This window comes from Vombatus ursinus, unplaced genomic scaffold (assembly GCF_900497805.2).
Source record: "Vombatus ursinus unplaced genomic scaffold, bare-nosed wombat genome assembly UNPS02014802.1, whole genome shotgun sequence".
NCBI lineage: Eukaryota > Metazoa > Chordata > Mammalia > Diprotodontia > Vombatidae > Vombatus > Vombatus ursinus.
Window position 1 is genome coordinate 5,190,309 of NW_020954580.1, and position 20,113 is coordinate 5,210,421.

The 20,113-nt window shown below is 40.8% G+C and overlaps 1 protein-coding gene across 1 annotated transcript in view; it reads right to left on the reverse strand.

Moving 5' to 3' along the window:
- Positions 1–14,256: 14,256 nt before the first annotated feature.
- LOC114051339 (tubulin alpha-1D chain) overlaps positions 14,257–20,113 on the reverse strand; it is a 6,684-nt gene continuing 827 nt past the window's right edge. Inside the window, exons 2-4 of the mRNA XM_027873609.1 lie at positions 16,735–16,957; positions 16,145–16,293; positions 14,257–15,291 (exon numbers count right to left, since the gene is read on the reverse strand). Of these exons, the coding sequence (XP_027729410.1) occupies positions 14,308–15,291; positions 16,145–16,293; positions 16,735–16,957 (1,356 nt within the window). The 3' untranslated portion in view covers positions 14,257–14,307. The remainder of the gene's footprint in view (positions 15,292–16,144; positions 16,294–16,734; positions 16,958–20,113) is intronic.

Genomic DNA, 20,113 nt, shown 5'->3' on the forward strand with positions numbered 1-20,113 from the left:
AATGAATGAGTCATTCTGGATCAGTGGCTGAAAGTCTAAAAATAAACCCCACTCCCCTTACTCCTGTCAAGGGATCAAGGAACCAATAAGAGAATTGCTTTTTCACTTCAAAGCACAAATCCTTTAGCACTGAGCAGGAATCACCAGAAGCAGCAAAGGAAACAAAGCCTGTGAATGCACATGATCCGTAGGATGGCCCTTGCTACATAAAGAACTAGAAACTACATAAAGAACTAGAAACCAAGTTTTACTTTTTTTAAAAGATTCTTTAATTGGGAAATTTTGTTGTTCAGTCATGTCCAACTTTTCGTGGCCCTGTTTGGGGTTTTCTTGGTGAAGATACTGGAGCGGTTTACCATTTTCTTCTCCAGCTCATTTTACGGATGAGGAAACTGAGGCAAACAGGGTTAAGTGACTTGCCCAGAGTCGAATACCAAGTAAGTGTCTAAGGCTGGATTTGAACTCAGGTATTCCTGATTCCAGACCCAGTGCTCTACCCACTGCACCACCTAGCTGCTGTATTGGGGAATACAAAGCAACAAATACAAGGAATTCAGAGAAATATGGAAAGACTTACATGAACTAATGAACACTAAAGTTAGTAGAGCCAAGAAACCAATATGCACAAAGGTGCCAACAAGGTGAATGAAAAAGAGAATACAATGAAACCAAATACTTTTTAATTACTGTCACCAAACTTTGCCTGAGAGAAGAGGTGAGAGAATCACAGAATCACAAGATTTTAGAATTGGATGGGATCTCAGCTGTTACTGAGTCTGACCCACACCCTGCACAAATGCCTGGTATAATAATATACTAGGCAAGTGATCAAGTAACCTCTACTTGAAGGCATCTAATAAAGGAGACCCCATCACCTTTTGAGGCACTGTATCCCACTTTTGGACAGCTCTAATTGTAGAAAAGTTTATCCCCCCTGACATCAAATGTAAATTTGCCTCTTTGCAACTTCCACTCATTACTTCTAGTTACTCCTTCTATGGCCCAAGCAAAATAAATTTAATTCCTCTTACACATGATAGCCAAATATTTTTTATATAGCTGATATTTACATAGATTTGGGCGGGGGGGTTGCAAGGTGTTTTACCTATACTATCTTATTTAATGTGCATAACAGCCCTGTGATGTAGATTCTATTATTATCCTTATTTTACAGATGAGGAAACTGAAGCTTGAAGAAGACTGTTATTATGTCCTCCAAAGTCTTCTCTTTTCCAAACTAAACATTCCTAGTTCTTTCAAACATCCATCATATGACAAGGATTCAAGGCCCTTCCCTAACCTGGTTTACCTCCTTTATTTTATTTTTGATATTTTGGTGAGGCAATCTGGGTTAAGTGATTACCCCAGGGTCACCCAGCTAGTAAGTGTCAAGCGTCTGAGGCCACATTTGAACTCAGGTCCTCCTGACTCCAGGGCTGGTGCTCTATCCACTGCACCACCCAGCAGCCCCTGCTTTCCCTCTTTTAGATGGTCTACTTACAAGGTCCATTGTAAGCTCTGGTACCCAGAATGGAACACCATACTCCAGATCTGATCTGATCAGCACAGAGTATAGATCCGGGGGGTCCTTGAACTTTTTATATGTCATAGACTCCTTTGGTCATCTGGTGAAGCCTATAGACCCCTTCTCAAAATAACACTTCTTTCTTCCTACATTTGTAACAGAAGGAAAGGCTAAATTTTAGTTAGAGGTTAATGAATTAAGATGTCATTTTTTTTCCCATCTAAGTAAATGAACCCATTGAAATCTGTGGTTAAGAATCTCTCTTGGGGGTCAGCTAGGTGGCACAGTGGCACCGGCCATGAAGTCAGGAGGACCTGAGTTCAAATCCAGCCTCAGACCAAATACTTGACACTTACTAGCTGTGTGACCCTGGGCAAGTCACTTAACCCCAATTACCTAAAAAAAGAATCTCTCTCCTCCTTATTCCTGGAAGCTATACCTGTCTTAATGTAGCCCAACATCATATCTGATTTTTGGTTGCCACATAACACTTCTAACTCATATTAAGCTTGCAGTTCATTAAAACTGATTGCTAACAAACCACTATTCTATCCTATATTTCTCTTTTTAATGGTATTTTATTTTTTCCAGTTACATGTAAAGACAATTTTTAACATTCATTTTTTATAATATTTTTGAATTCCAATTTTTCCTAATTTGGAACTCAAAATCTTATGGAAGTGAATGTTGAAAGCTAAAAATAAATAATTTTTTTTAAATGTCATAGACAATTTTTCCTATATTTCTTAAGTCAATTTTTTGAAGACAACCATAATATTTTACATGTATTCACTATTGAATTTGGATTCAGCCCATTGACCTAGCCTGTCAAAGTCTTATGTCATCTGGTCAGTTAGATATCCCTCCCAACTTTGTGTCCTCTGCAAATCTGATGTGAATACCTTCTAAACTTGTATTCAAGTCATTGATAAAAATGTTAGATAGCAGAGGACCAAGAACATTTCCCTGAGGCATTCAAATGGAGGCCTACCAAGTTGATGTTGAACTATTAACAACTGTTTTTTGAGTCTAAGCATTCAACCTGTTTCAAATTCATCTAATTACATTTTCATCTATTCCACATCTTTCCATCTTTCCCACGAGAATGGTATGACATACTTTGTCAGACACTGGAGGTAAGCTATATCTATAGCATTTCTCTTCTCTATCAGTTTCGTAAGCCTGTCGAAAAAAAGGAAATAGATTTAGTCTGGAATGACTTGTTCCTGATACATACATGATGGCTATATCACTGTCTCCTTTTCTAACTGTGTGCTTACCATTTCTTTAATGATTCATTCTAGAATTTTCCCAGTAATCATAGTTAAGCTCATTGACTTATATTTTACTGACTCTGTTCTCTTCCATTCTTTGAAAATTGGAATGAGCTTACCATTCTTCGATCTTGTAGTACTGCCATCATTTTCTTGGAAAGGTGGAATGAAATATATGCTGTTGAACCCAGTTGATAAATTGATTGTTTTTGAAGATCTGTGGTTTGTTTGTTTTTTTTTAAATTGGCATTGTATAAAGCTTTTTGGGTCAGAATGGAGGGGATATATTTTCAGAAAGAAATGTAATCTAAAATTCCAAAACAAAAGACATCACCAAAACTTCCTCCAAAGAAAATAATTTGTACAACAACCCCCAACCCCCATTTCCTCATGTTTTCATGGAAGTTATTTTTGCCATCGATATAGCTCTTTCTCGTAGATATTGTGTTAAGACAAGAGAACAGGCTAGGGCTTAGTAATTATTGATGTCCTTTTTTAAGTGACAGGGTACAGGATCTGGAAACCCCAGCCCCCAGCTCTCCTTGAATTTCCCCACAAGGTCAAGTCTCTGGCGTTCGCCTGAGGCATAGACCCTTCCCAGTTAATTAACTGCCCTTTCATTGTCTGCGTCTAGCCCCACCCTAAACCTCCACTCCTTGCACCTATCTAGTCCCCAGTATCCCTTGGCCATGTGGTCCAGGTCTTTGGCATTCTGGTCCTTTTCTGTTACCTCATAGTCACCTCCAGCTTACTGGCCTCTCCCATCCAGATCCTCCTGTAAGGGACAAGGTATCTTGCTCCCACAAATTTCTAACACTCCCTAGACCCCTCCTCATAGTTACCTCAGACTACTTGGCCACTCCTAGATCCTTCCCACAATCTTTCTGTATATAAGAGCCATCTTGGCCTCCATGAAGGGGCTCAGATTCAATCTGGCCCTCTTGCTTAGATTCCTTAAGAGTTTGGCCAATGTGGCGGATTCTTAATATCTCACCAACCCTCCATCGGTGTTTTTAATAAACCTTGTCTTTGGCTGAAAGAAGGCTTGGGTCAAATTCATTTGGGCAGGACCCACATATCACTGTCCCAGCGCCCCATACCTCAACAAAAGCAAATGTGATTTCTCTCCCCCTCCCCCCATTCTTTTTGTATCTGCCTTCTCAAGAAAACTTTTTGAATGATTCCCCCAATGTTTTTAATGTTCCATCACCTCTAGCACAAATTTCTTTGGTGACTAACTGGACTGGTATAACCATTTTGCCTTACTTTGTAGGTTTAAGCACTGTTTCTACTTAGCATGTCAGGGACTGTAGTGTTGAGTCCAAATATAATGGTTGTACTGTCATATCAATGACAGTGATTGCATCGATACCTCAGGTGTCCTCAATAAATTGATGATTAATCAAAAGAAAAGAGCTTAGGAATCTATAGAGGAAAAACAACATGGCAAAAGCATGTCTGTTCTGTAGACTGTGACATGCAACTGGACAACCAGTCTAGTGAGAGAGTACATATATCAAGGAACACTTCAGGTTCATGATGGTTTGGGCTCATAACTGAAAAGAAGGAAGATAGTGGGCTAGACTGCATTTTGGTGATTAGAAAGTGCTTTTAGAACAAGAAGAAACTCTTTCCCAACATAAAAGCACAGTTCCCAATAATACTGTAATATTTAGAATCTTGGAACATTCCCAAACCTCTTAAAGCATGGGGAGATCTTGGGTGACTCTCCTACCAATTCCTAGGTCCTTCTCTACCAAGCAACCATTTTTCTCTCTCCCTTCCCTACTTTCATTCTTCCTTTCCCTTTTTCTCAATCTCATCCTTCATCTCCCCCTTCAATGTGGACCTAACTTCAAGCTTACCTCAGGTGCCAGGGGAGCTCTTTCTAATTAAAGCTAAAAGCCCGGGATCCTGTTCCAGGACAGCTGTATTTCCTCTGTGCAGATCAGGGTGTCCTACTTGCCTGATATCCTGATGTCTTGAATAGGGAGAGACAAATACCTTTCCCTCCCTCTAAGGTGACTGAGTCACAGTCTGGGCATGAAAGTATCAGGTGGACCCAGGAGAAAAGGCATTAGGAAAGATACAGTCCTTCCTACCCTGGGACAGGGAGTGTAACTGAGGTCCAGCTACATTACCCCTAAGGGAGAGGGAGAGGCAACAAAGGGACAGAGAAAGGGCTTAGGAGAAAGAGAGGAAATGAAGGCCCTGGTTCCTTTCTAGTGATTTGATTCCCATTGTTCCTTCTGGAAGTGAGCTGAGTGTTCTGTATCATTCCTCACCTTCCTTTTCACCCTCCTCTTCTCATTCCTTCTGCTTCCCTTATTTTTCAGATTATGATAAAACTCCAATTCAATTCAATTAAAGAAATATTTATCAAATGCCCAATATAGTCAAGGTACTGTGGTATACCCAGAGGATAGAAAACAAAAAACAAGAACAAAAACAAAAACAGAAAAAGAAATTAGTCCTTGTTCTCAGAGAGCCTATAGTGAAGTACGTGTAAGTAAGTACAAAGTATATACAATTTCAAAAGAAAGTGCCAATAACTAGGAAGATGAGGAAAGGTCTCAAAATGATGGGTAGGTCAGGGTGGGGCAGGTACATCAGGGTTGCAGGGAGTTAATGGAGATGGTCAGAGAATAGAGAACAATTTGCTCCAGTTTCTTTCTTTCTTTTCTTTCTTTCTTTCTTTCTTTCTTTTTCTTTCTTTCTTTCTTTCTTTCTTTCTTTTCTTTCTTTCTTTCTTTCTTTCTTTTTCTTTCTTTCTTTCTTTCTTTCTTTCTTTCTTTCTTTCTTTCCTTCTCTCTCTCTCTCTCTCTCTCTCTCTCTCTCTCTCTCTCTCTCTCTCTCTCTCTCTCTCTCTCTCTCTCTTTCTAACACTTGGTGCTCTGACACTTGGATATTAGGAGAGTCACTAAGCCCAGCACAGCCTTTCCATGAGGTAAGAAAAGGCAAGGGAAGCTCCTTGAAGAGTATTAGTAAAATATGGCCTGTTATGGCTATTATATATATAAAGTAATCCTAATGTTTGTGAGGAAGCAATGAGTCACTAGAGAACTCAGGACAAGTGGGTGGGACCAGTAACCTGAGACTAGATGAGAAGGATCACTGAACTGGAGATATCTGTCATCTGCTCTGTAAAGGAGGGAGGGCAGGAGATATCCTACAGACAGGAACCTAAGGATTCCCACAAAAGGGAGTACTAACTTTAAAATAAAAAGGCAGAGATTCTGACATAAAAGGAAACTGGTACAATGAAGGCAGGCCCCAAGGAAAATGATCTCCGCAATCAAGGCCACAAGGACTCTTGGGAAACTAGGCCCAGATGTTAACTTAGAATAATTATTGAAGAAGCCAAGCTTCAGTCAAAGACTGTATTGTGACAGCTGAAAGAAAAACTCCAATATGCAATCGTTAGTCACCAGATTTTTTTTTTTACTTGCAATGCAAGGGAGATTTAAAAATAGATATATCTCGGTATAAACACAATTAGATTTTATAAGATGCTTTATTTTATATAGAAAAGCAACAAAATAAAAATAAATACTCCCTCTATCCTGATTGGCTACACTAGCAAAGTGTGTGTGTGTGTGTGTGTGTGTGTGTGTGTATGTGTGTGTGTGTGTGTGTGTAAAACCATTCTCATTATTAAGAAATTTCTACTTTAGAAAATTATAGGTAAACCTCCTGACAGAGATATGAAGAATAGGACACACATTTTGTACATATAAGAATTTGTTTTATTGACTCTGAATATTTGTTACAAGGATTCTGGGTTTGTTGGGGGTTTTTTTCTTTTCTCCCCCATTCCCCCAGTTAGGAGGGGTGGGATGAGACAGAAAGGAAAAAAAAATAATACTTGATAATTGAAAAGGTAAAATGAATTTTTAAAAAAATAAACCCAAAGTATAAGTGATATATAGTACTGAAAATCAAAGTAGGTTATAGGTGACATACAGTACAAGTGATTATAGTTAAGAAACATCTGTTCAAACAAGATACAGGGCAGAGGGAATTTTTCTCTGATAAGCATTGTTACATTTTTTGCTTTCCCAGCAAACTACAGCAGCCCTGTGATTGCTTAAATTTACTCAAATTTAAATGTTCAAATTTAGTTAAACTCCATTTCTTGTTAAAGTACCCTTGACAGCCTACTAGGGAATATACTTCAGAGAAAAGGAATGAGGCAGAGAAAAACGAGCCAATTTCAAGAATAAGACTGCAGGGGCAGTTAGATGGTGCTTGGTTAGAGTATCCACTCTGGAGTTAGGAGGACCTGAGTTCAAATGTGGCCTCAGATACTTGACACTTGTTAGCTGTGTAACCCTGGGCAAGTCACTTAACCCCATTGCCTAGCAAAAAACAAAAACAAAACAAAAAGAATAAGACTTCCAGGGACCATAGAGACTTCCAAGAAAGTAGAGGCATTGACTCTGTGGTTATACTACAAGATAGCCCAGCAGAATAATTATGGGATCCAAATAAGAAGTAGCTGCTTTACCCAAAGACAAGGGAATGTTTTTCTGAGGGTCAGAACAGTACAGAAATGTGACAGGAATGCAGCACAGAAAGGAAGCTGTATCTGGAAGGAACTGAGAATTCTGTTAGGGCCAGCAATAATGCCCATTGGAATTTAAAGTGACTTGACAGTCCCCAACCTCAAGATGAGTAGAGGAATGGGACCAGAGCATCCCTGAACAGCTATTGGCAACACCAACCTATGACTTCTAGAGTATCTAAAGTTAGGATAAGAAGGCCTCCAGTATGCTGAGTGGACCCCATGTGGTGAATTTATGGAAGGACAAGGACAAGAGTCCCAGAGGATGACATTGGTTGAGTCATAACCTGCATTGATGGAGAAATAATCCAAATCAATGAGCTGACAGATCATTCTGAGTATTTGAGTATGAAATATGTGCTCTATACTTTTATGTTTTGTCAGGTAGGTGGGGGGAATTTTTAATTTAAATGTTTTCATTTTTGCTGATATCTTTTATTTTTATATCACTTACCTTTCTGACTACAGTGTCCACCATTACCATCACCATAACTACACCCCTCCCACCCATCAGTGATCCATCCTTCATAACAAAGAATAAAAAAAGAGTTGGGGTGGGGGTGGGAGTGGGGAAAGGAACTCAGCATAATTACACTAATCTGACTGTGTATGCAATAGTCTACACCCATAATCCTTCACTTTGACAAAGAAACTGGAAAGGTGCATTTTGTCAGCTCTTCTCCCAGGACAAGCTTGGTCTTTATCATTATATGGAGTTCAGTTTGGGATACTACTTTGTTGTTATTCTTTTAATTGTTTGTTTGTTTTTAGTTTTTAACATTCACTTCTATAAAATTTTGAGTTCTAAATTTTCCCCCTTCCTTCTACTCCCCCCTCCCCAAGACAGTGTGAAATCTGATGCAGGATATACATGTACAATCATATTAAAAATATTTCCACATTAGCCATGTTGTAAAGAAGAATTAGAACCAAAGGCAAAAACCACAAGACAGAAGGAGAGGGAGAGAGGGAGAGAGAGAGAGAGAGAATAGTATGCTTTGATCTGCATTCAGATTCCATAGCTCTTTCTCTGGATGTGGATAGCATTTTCTTTCATGAGTCTTTTGGAATTGTCTTAAATCATTGTATGGCTGAGAAGAGTTAAGTTTATCAAAGTTGGTCATCACATAATGTTGGTGTTACTATGTACAATGTTCTCCTGGTTCTACTCACTTCACTCAGCATCAGTTCATGTAAGTCTTTCCAGGTTTTTCTGAAGTCCACCTGTGCATCTTTTCTTATATATAATTGTGGTATATTCCATCACATCCATATACCACAACATGTCCAGCCATTCTCCAATTGATGGGCATCCCCTCAATTCCCAATTCTTAGCCACCACAAAAAGAGCTACTATAAATATGTTTGTAGGTGTGGGTCCTTTTCCCTTTTTTATGATCTTTTTGGGATACAGACCTAGTAGTGGTATTGCTGGATGAAAGGGTATGCACAGTTTGGTTGCCCTTTGGACATAGTTTCAAATTGCTCTCCAGAATGGTTGGACCAGTTCACAACTCCACCTCTTTGTTGTTATTCTTTCCATTTACATTGTAGCCATTTTGTAAATTATTTCCCTAGAACTGTTCACTTCACTCTGCATCAGTTTATAGAATAATTTAGAACTGGAAGTGATCTGAGAGACCTTGAAGTCCAATTGCCTCATTTTATAGATAAGAAGCCTATCTGTAGGCTAAGATACAGAAACTGAGGCATAAAAAGGTGATTTGCCAAAGGTCACACAGTTAGTCCTTGAGGTAGGATTTGAATCCAGGTCTTTCTGACTCTAGGACATGTTCCCCATCCACTAACCACAAAATGGTGCTTCTCTGAATTTTTTATATTCATCACTGCATATGTCACATGCTATTTCATTCATGCAGCACAATTTATTTAGCTATTCTTCGATCAATGGGCAACTACTTTATTTCTAATTTTCTGCCATCACAAACAGTGTGACAGTGAATGGTATATGAGGGACCTTTCTGTCTTAGAACTCTTTAGGAGTATATACCTAGCAGAAACTCATTCTTTTTTTATTCTTTTATCCTTTTTTTCCCCTTTCATTTCCTATTAAAAGTTCCTTTTGAAAAAGCCCACTTTGTCTCAACTGAACTAAGGGGAAATGGGATTTGTGAACACACGGTCCAGGGGAAGTAAAGAAAGCAGTGTAAGGGGAAAGGCTGGTGCTGGTGGTGTGAGCAGTGAGCCCACTGGGAGATCAGGAAAAGCAAATGAAGCTAAAGGAGAGATAGGTAAGAAGACAGACTGCCTGAGAGTCGAGGTTACACCTCCTTATGTTGGCAACACTGGTGTGAAAACTTGGTCAGGTGCTCAGCCCTTACAAGCTAAGCAGCTTCATTTTTTTTCTGCCTACGCTGGGGCTCTGAGGAGTTGGTTCACATACAGCAGACACACAAGAGACTGACATAATAAACCACAATGCCAATTTGTTAATTTACATGGGAGATCTAGCTGGCGAGAAAACCAGTGCTGGTTGTCTACATGGGCTCTCCCTCCTGGTGGTTAATTAGGAGACCAATTTACAAAGAACCAGAAGGTTTCTCGGTGAGCCGAGAATTAGAACAAGGTTGGATTTTCTTTAGGGATCCTTCCATCAAGCTGTGGTAATGTGATGAATTATCCTTCACACTGGGGGTGATTCTACCTAAAATACTTGTAACAATCGTCTAGAATCAGAGACCCCCTCCCCCTCCCACACCCTCCCCCCATGCAGTGCCGGGTATATGCTAGCAGACTTATCACTTGGCTCTGCTTTTTGCAGACTCCATGTATATGGTACCTCCTTCTGTTAAGACAATAGTATCCCAGTTGTTACAATGTAGTTAAGAAGATGACAGTTTTATTTTCCTTAGCTACCTTTTAACTCAATACATATCCTGGCTGGTGATTCAGGCGACACCCTGGCTACCGAGTGAGATTTGGGGAGCTGTCCTAGTCTCATCAAAACCCCCATTACAGCAAAGTGAACAACAGAGATATTTGCGTGAGTGAGAAGTTTGTGCTCTGTAAATTCATGTTTTTTCCATATTGATTTATTTTATATTTATTTCACTCACTCCCAGAAAATTGGCAAAGATCATAAAGGAAGGAAATAGTGATAGAGGGATTATAGAAAGATTCTTTCACTCGGTGGTGTCGTTAGCACCCATGGGTTCAATTCTCATCTCTATGCAGATGACTTCCAGAACTATATATCCAGCTCCAAACTCTCTTAAGCTCCATGCCTGCATCATGAACTGCCTATTGGATATTTTGAACCCGATGTCCCATAAACATCTCAAACTCAACATGTCCAAAATAGAACTCATTATCTTTTCCCCTCTTCCAGACTTCCCTATTACTATGTAGAGCACCACATTCTTCCAGTCACAGAGGCTGATAGACTTGGTGCCATCCTTCACTTCTCTTTCACTCATCTCTACATATTCAGTCTGTTGCCAGATCTTTTCGTTTCTATTGCCACAATATCTTTTGAATATATCCGTCCACTCATCCTTCACTTGGATTATTGCAATAGTCCTCTGATTAGGCTCCTTGTCTCAAGTTTCTTCCCGCTTCAATCCATCTTGCACACAGCTGCCAAGGTGATTTACCAAAAGCATGCGCAAATAATGTCATTCCTCACCCCCCACACACACACACAGCCCCCTACCCAGAAAACTCCAGTGGCTCCCTATTACCTCTAGGAAAAACTATAAATTCCTCTGTTTGGCATTTAAAGTTCTTCAAAATCAGGCCTGTCCTGATTTCCTGGCTGCTCAGTGGGGTAGTGGATAGAACTCTAGACCTGGAGTGAGAAAGATTTGGGTTCAGATGTGATCTCAGATATTTATATTAGCTGAGTGACCCTGGACAAGTCACTTTACTCTATCTGCCTCAATTTCCTCAACTATAAAATGGGGATAATAATAGCACCTACCTCCCAAGATTGTTGTGAGGATGAAATGAAATCATATTTGTAAAGCACTTAACACAGTGTCTAACACATAGTAGGTGCTTAATAAGTGCTTATTTCTTTCCTTCTTACTTCCCTTCATGGACTCTACAGTTTAGTCATCTCTTCCCTGCTTGCTGTTCTTCATACAGCCCTCCTTCCTTTCTCCATGCCTTTGCAAATATTCTCCAAGTCTAAAATGCCCTTTCTCCTCACCTCTGCCTCTTAGGATCTATGGCTTTCTTCAAGACTCAACTCACAAAAGGCCTTTCCTAATTCCTCCAGCTACTAGTGCTTCCCCCTCTAAGGTTACCTTGTATCTACTTTGTATTATATGTATGGGTGTGTGTATACACACAACTATACATATACACACACTTTTTTGTTCAGTCATTTCATTTGTGTACAACTTTCATGAACCCATTTGGGGTTTTCTTGCCAAAGACACTGGAGTGGTTTTGCCATTTCCTTCTCCAGCTCATGATACAGATGAGGAAACTGAGGCAAACAGGGTTAAATGACTTATCCAGGGTCATACAGCTATTTATTGTTTGAGGCTGCATTAGAACTTAGCTCTTCCTGACTCCAGGCCTAGAACTCTATTCCTGTACCATTTAGCCATATGTGTGTGTATGTATGTTTATATGCCACATACGCATATGTGTATACACAGACTATATAGAGAGAGATGTATATATGTAGATATAGATAGATAGATGTATAGATGTATATATAGAGATATATATACACATACATTCATACCATATCTATCTCTCTACCTTATATGTTTATGTAGGTATGTGTGTATATATAAACTGTTGTTTATAAACATATTGTTTATATACATGTGTAAAGAGCATATACATATATACCAAGTATGTATGTGCATGTGATGTATATGTGTATGTGTATTTATGCACATATACACATACACACCTGTATAGGTATACATTGTCTTACCCATTGTAATGGACTACTTTTTGCTTTTGTTTTTGTATTCCTAGCATTTATGTGAGGCCATCTGACACAGTGAATACAGTTGTCCTTCCAGTTAGGAAGACCTGAGTTCAACTTCTACTTTTGATACAAACTAGCTGTGTGACCCTGGGTAAGTCTCCTCTCAGTGTCCAGGCAACTGTCCAAGACAATAAGTTGCAGAATAGGAACTGAATTCCCTAGTAAAGGGAGTGCCCTACTCAGAACTCTGTACACTGATGAAATCAAAATTCTAGGTATTTATTATTTTTTACTCTCCCAGTGTTTTATCACAGTGCCTGCCCAGTAGTAAGGACTTAATAAATGCTTGTTGATTGATTTCATCTCATACCCAGCAAATTGGCAAAGAGGACAAAGATGGGAATAGTCATTGGTTGGAGGGATTTCGAAAAGATAGACATAATAATGCATACAACAATACACTATTAGTGGAGCTGTGAATTGATGAATAATTTGAATTATGAAAGTCATTAAAATGTCCATACTTTCTGACCCAGAGATCTCACTGCCAAGTATATACCCCAAGGAGGTCAATGACAAAAAGAAAGCCTTCATACAAACCAAAAATTAATAGCATTTATTATTTGATACTATTTGTAGTATCAAAAGACTGGAAACAAAGTATATTGTGGTACATGTATGTAAGGGAGTACTACTTAGCTGAAAGAAACAATAGATATGATGAATATAGATAAGCTTTGGAAGACAAATTATCTGATACAAAGTAAAGCAAGCAGAATCAGAAAAACAGTATAAATGACTGCAATGATAGAAATGGAAAAAACAAAAACAAAATATTGAAAGTGAATGCTGTCATATGAAGATGACCAAACTTGACCTGAAACAATCAAATTAAACAAGCAATGAAAAAGCACTTAAGTACTTACTATATGCCAAGCATTGTGCTAAGCTCTAGAGACACAAAGAAAAGTTAAAAAAAAAATTCCCTGCCCTCAAGGAGCTTCCATTCTAATGAGAGAAACCACATAGACAGATAGATAGATAGATGAGAAAGAGGGGAGGGAGAGAGAGAGATGGTAGAAACAAAGTAGATACAGGGTAACCTTAGAGGGGGAGGCACTAGCAGTGGGGGAGGGGAGGAGGGGGGGGATTGGGAAAGGTTTCTTGAAGAAGGTTATACCTGAGTTAAGTATTGAAAAAAGCCAGGGATCTTAAGAGGCAGAGGTGAAAAGGAAGGACATTTTAGGCTTGGGGAATGTTTGCAAAGGTAGGAGATGGAGCATTGTGTGAAGAAGTAGGTCAGGGATGACTGGATTGTAGAGTATGTGGAGGGGAATAGAGTGTATGACTAGAGAGGCAGGATGTGGCAGATCGTAAAGAGCTTTAAATGCCAATAAAGGACTTTTGTAATTATTCCTAGAAGTAATAGAGAGCCATTGGAGTTTGGGGGGAGGGGCAAGGTGGGAGACACTTGAGACAGGGTGACTAATGAGAAGGCTATTGCAAGTCTAGGTGAACTGGGCATGCTGTTGCACGCCTGTAATCCCAGCCACCAGGGAAGCTAAGGTGGAGTTGATTGATCAATTGAGCTCAGGAGTTCTGAGCTGTAGTGGGAGTGCAACCTCTCTGGTTCTTGAAGTCTCCTCACCACCACCACCACCCAGCCCTGTGCATTCCTTACAAGGAAAAGTGCAGAAATAGTTGAGTCCCAGATAGCTGTGATTGCTGATCCTTTGCTGCGCTTTGTGATTATAAAATCTTGCACCTTGGGTCAAGTTGTCTTTTTCAATGAACTCTCACCCTAAAGAGGCTGATTTATCTACCCTTTAATTCGTCCTGTCTAGGAGAAGCAAATTCAGAGCCTGAATAGAAAATTAGTGGGGTAGAGAGGCATCAAGTGCTATTTCTCTTTAAAGTCAAAACCCCAACTCCCAGTCAAATTTCTAAATCTTAAAACATAGACAAAATGAGGACACATACATGGACAATGAAGATAAAGCATTTTATTTGAAATAAGCTTCTAGTTCTTTCTTTAGTACTCATCTCCCTCTTCTTCCTCCCCTTCTCCTTCCAAACTATCCATTCCCACCTCCTCGTAATCTTTCTCCAGAGCTGCCATGTCCTCCCGAGCCTCAGAGAACTCTCCCTCCTCCATGCCCTCACCTACATACCAGTGCACGAATGCCCTCTTGGCATACATCAGGTCAAACTTGTGGTCCAGGCGAGCCCAGGCTTCTGCAATGGCTGTTGTGTTGCTCAGCATACACACTGCTCTCTGTACCTTGGCCAGATCCCCACCAGGAACCACAGTGGGTGGTTGATAGTTGATGCCAACCTTGAAGCCAGTAGGGCACCAGTCCACAAACTGAATGGTACGCTTGGTCTTGATGGTGGCAATGGCAGCATTGACATCTTTGGGCACCACATCACCACGGTACAGGAGGCAGCAGGCCATGTATTTGCCATGACGAGGGTCGCACTTCACCATCTGGTTGGCTGGCTCAAAGCAGGCATTAGTGATCTCTGCCACTGAGAGTTGTTCGTGGTAGGCCTTCTCAGCAGAGATGACAGGGGCATAGGTTGCCAGGGGGAAATGGATTCGAGGGTAGGGCACCAAGTTGGTCTGGAACTCTGTGAGGTCCACATTAAGGGCACCATCAAAACGAAGAGATGCTGTGATAGAGGAGACAATTTGGCCGATGAGACGGTTGAGGTTGGTATAGGTGGGACGTTCGATGTCTAGATTTCGGCGGCAGATATCATAGATGGCCTCATTGTCCACCATGAAGGCACAATCTGAGTGCTCGAGGGTGGTGTGGGTAGTCAGGATGGAGTTGTAGGGCTCTACCACAGCTGTAGAAATCTGGGGGGCTGGATAGATGGAGAACTCTAGCTTGGACTTCTTTCCATAGTCAACTGAGAGCCGTTCCATCAACAGGGAGGTGAAGCCAGAGCCGGTGCCACCCCCAAAGCTGTGGAAGATGAGGAAGCCCTGGAGTCCTGTACACTGGTCAGCCTAGAAATGAGGATGGGGGTGGAAAGGAGAAATAGAAGAATGGGACATGATACCACAAGCATGAAAAGGAAAGAAAATGTTTTTAAATCTTTAAAGGTTTTTTTTTTAGACTTTTGCAAAACCTCCACAAGACGTAATCTAAAGCGAGCAAAGAGCTCCTTTTTGCTATCCCTCAAAGAGAAAAATACTATCTTCTCATCTTGCTCCCCTTTCACTCTGGAAAAATTCCTGACATTCCAAGAGATCAATTTTCTTTAAACACTCTAGGCATGATTTAAAGAGCCAATCTATCCCCTTCCATCTTCCTAACTCTAGATTCTTTCTGTTTCACCCTATTCCTGGAAGTGCTATGTATTAATTGATCAACAAGAAAAAAGGGTTGTCTTTTACTCCAGTGAGTCAATCACTGGGTAATCAGCAAATGTCCAGGGAAAGTTGTATCCCTTTCATCCATTATAACAAATTATTGGGATCCTTGGGATTCCACTAGCTACCTATCTGTAATCACCATGTAGGAGTTCCCTTAGGGTATTTCTGGATTTCATAGCTCCCTCAGCCAATCCACTAGCCTCTGTGTCTTGAGCTCTTACCTACCATGTGTCTTGCACTGTAGTGGTATTCATACAAGATATGATTAAAAAAAATTAGTTTCCCGCTTTTCAATCCTGTTAGAGGCCAGACATTCACTCAGTCCTTATTCTACTTCTGGAATCTCAAAATGGCACTTTACTCTTAAAGTACAATTTCATGGAAAAACCCTGCCTGATTCGGCTTCTTTTCCATTGCAAGGGGAAAGAACCTAGCTGCCCTGGTGCCCCATGACCCTCTTCTTCTTTGAATAGGCAATCCTTACCAGCTTCCGGATTCGATCCAGTACCAAGTCAATAAGCTCTTTCCCAATAGTGTAATGGCCTCGTGCATAATTGTTGGCAGCATCTTCCTTGCCTGTGATGAGCTGCTCTGGATGGAAGAGCTGGCGGTAGGTCCCAGTCCGAACCTCATCTGCAATGAGCATAAACTTTGGTCCTTCCATGTCTTATGGTCTGGGTGGGGGGATAGAGTAGCTTGAGAGACCAGGGGGCTTGAAGCCACCCTGCCTTTGTAGCCTCATCTAGAATGTAGTTGTAGCTATGCCCTTCAATTCAATTCAATAAACATTTCCTAATGATAATATATGCAGGGCAGTGTGTTTTACTTTGAAGCTGGGGTAGGGGGGAGAGGAATAGAGGATCATCTTGAACCAAGGTGGATCCTTGAAGCTTAGGGACTAAAAGACAATCTATATCCTCAGAGTTTTAGCTCCAATTAGTTCCAGTAATAAGGGAAATGAAAAACAAGGAATAGTCGCAGTTCTCCAGTAAGATTATGTTCTCCAGTAAGATTAAAAAATCTGGATGTGGTAACTAGGGCCATGGAGAAGGGCATAGATGGAACTGAACTCACCAATCACTGTGGGCTCCAAGTCCACAAAGACAGCCCGAGGCACATGCTTGCCAGCCCCAGTTTCACTGAAGAAGGTGTTAAAGGAGTCATCGCCCCCTCCAATGGTCTTGTCACTGGGCATCTGCCCATCAGGCTGGATGCCATGTTCCAGGCAGTACAGCTCCCAACAGGCATTGCCAATCTGCACACCAGCCTGACCCACATGAATTGAGATACACTCACGCTAGGAGAGAAGGGAAGAAACAGCACTTATAAGAGAGAGAAGCTGGTCTTGCCCAGAAGAAGGTTCCCTTCCTGCATGAGTATAGATTATCATAGAATTTTTAGGACTAGAGAAGACTGTAGAAAACCATCCACTCCAAACCCTTAATTTCACAGATAAGGAAACTGAATTCTGAGAGGGAGAACTGAAGTTCCTGGGATGGCGAGAAAGGTCTAAATAATCCAGCCTTTTATCTGCCATAACAATTTTCTGGTGACCAATTCATGAAAAACAAATAATTCAGCCAACAAGCATCTAATATGTTTATTATGCAAGGTATTGGGAATTAAAGAAAAAATAACACTGTCTTTGCCCTTAAGGAGCTTATCAGAAGTAGGATCTGATGCTAGGTCCTTAGATTCCTAATTCAGCACTCTTCCCACTGTGTCACACTGAAAGGGAGTGTGTCCCAGGCATTGGGAATAGCCTGAGTAAAATGACAGAGTTGTGAGAGTATGGGATGAGAAAAGGGAAACAGTTAGTAAGAGTTTGGCTGGGATACAGAGACTGTAAAGAGTGATAGTATGGAATTGCACTGGAAGGGAAAGTTGGAGCCAAATTGTGGAGGGTCTTAGGTGACTATCAAAAGAATTCATATTTTATTCTTGAGAGTAATGAGGAGCCACCAAATGTCCTTGAGCAAGGGAGTGACATGGTCAGATTTGTGCCTTAGTATTCTGGTGGCTATCTGGAAGTTCTGGATTGGGAGAAAGGGGTGGGGAAGGATGATGCAGGGAGACGAATTAGGAAGCTATTACAATGATCCAGGTAAAACATAATGTGGGTCTGAAATACAATGGTGGTAGTGTGAATAGAGAGGAAAGAACAGCTGCCAGGATTATTTTTGCCAAGGTAGAATTAGAAGGACTTGGCAATGAATGGGGGGGGGGGTGAGGAAGAGGGAAGCGTCAAAAACAAATTCAAGGTTTCAGCTTAAGTAACTGGGAGAATGGTTAATGCCATCATTAGAACTAGGAATGCTGGAAGGAGGGTTTTGAAGTAAAGATAATGACTGGTTGGATTTGAGATGCCAATTGGGCATCCAGATGGAGTAATTGAACATGCTACTGGAAATTTGAGATTAAAGCTGAAGGAGATCAGGTGTTGACTAGCGGGTATTAGATTCTAGGGTGCCCCCAACTTAGTTTTGAGCAGAAAGGCTGAAACCCTACACGGGAGTTGTGGATTGGGAAGTCTTGGCTCCAATGACCAAGCATCTTGGAGAAAGTTGTGCAGGGCCTGGCAAAGAAAGATACAGCTACTTCCTGCCAGAGAGGAAATGAGGGATCCTTTGAGGGAGCAGAGCTAGACCCAAGTGAGAGTGCAGGAGACAAGAGATAAGGAGGAGAAAAAGCAGAGAGGATAACCTTTTTTGTTCATGTTTAAGCCAGAAAAGTTTGTAGAAAAGGCAGAAAGTGCTCCTGGAATCTAGGAATACCCAGGTAGAGCTCAGTGAACATGCTGAGGCTTTTTTCTCTCTTAGCTGTAAATGTTTCTGGAGTATAATATGTCTTCAGAAAAGGTTCCCTGATCCCCTCACCATATGACCTAAGACTGGCCATCAAGGAAGTCTTAAATTTTTAGTCCTTGGTCTGAAGCAGATCTGGAATGGTTTTTGAGGCCCACAAAGTGAAAGGAAAAAGCAGCCCCCCATGCACCTCCAGAGCATTCTGTGGGGACCACAGAAGTTAAGCCCTTTCGTTGCCTCTCCTCCAACTCCCAGATTTCTCAGGATTTAGAGATGAAAAGCACCTTAGAAAACATAAGATCATAGATTTAGAGTTGGGAGGGACCTTAGCAGCCAGCTAGTCTAACATTCTCATTTTACAGATGAGGAAACTGAGGCACAAAGAGACTGGGCCAAGGTATACACACAGGTAGAGAGCAGAAGATCTGGGATTTGAGCTAAGGCCCTCCAAGGTCAATGCTCTTTCCACTATACCACACTAATCTAACTCCCTCATCTTACAGATAAGGAAACTGAGGCCTAGAGTGGTTATGACTTGCCAAAAGTTAAAGTTAGTAAATAGTAGGGCTAGGATTCAAATTCAGGTCCTCTAGCTCTATACCCAGCAGCTCTTTCCACTGTACTATACTGCCTCTCTGTCTCAGGGTAAGAATGCAATGAACTCTTAGTTGGTATTGGCCTATAAGGTAGGAGTTAGTCCTATCCCCTAACAACAATGGTATGGAAGGAGTTCCATGGGGTTAGAACAATCTGGTATTCATGGTATTGACTGAAATGAGTAGAACCTTAGGGAGATGCAATAAATCTGAAAAGACAGAGTGGAGCCAGATTGAGGAGGGCCCTAAATATTAAGCTAAGGGATTTATAATTTGCCCTATAGACAATAGCTACCAAAAGCTAACTTCAAATAAGAGTGTGGTATTGTTATACTTGTGCGTCGGATAATTACCTGAGAAGCTGTCTGAAGGAGGCATTGAGGAGGAGATGCATTCAGATGAGAACAGAGGGATCAAAGGGAAAGGAAAGCAGACACATAAGTTGGAATTTGTGGAGAAAATGAGGGAAGCCACTTCTAAAGAGGATTTGTTTTAATTTACAAATAGGTGGTCAGGTAAGAGGCTGACCTGAGTTCATTTCAGAGTGCTTTAGAATAGGTTCCTAGGGGATCAGACTCTATAGAGTTTAGGGTTTGGAGCTTCAACCATTAAAGAAAACTACAGAAAAAATCTGGGCATCTTCTGTGTTCTCTGTAATTGATATTACTTTTGGGTGCACCCCTGAACTTCTTCTTGTGCTCCCTATTCTTAGCTGAAAGAGTGTGCACATATGGTTCAGACTCCAGTGTCCCATTCCCAAAACCTATCTCCCCATTCCTAAATCTGCTCCTCCCTAGAAAGTTGAGATTGTATGCTAGAGACATTTGAGATTTGCAGTCAAGAAAAAGGTGTTTTTTGATTTTGCTTTATGTTTTTTAGGGAGGAGCAGATTCAGGAATGGGGAGATAGGTTTGACCCCTCTGCTTTCATCTGACTACATCTCTTTTTATACAAATGTATATTGTTTATTCTGTAGTTACTACTTCTCCTAGCAACACACCATAGCACACCCCAACACAGACACACAGATACACACACACACACACACACACA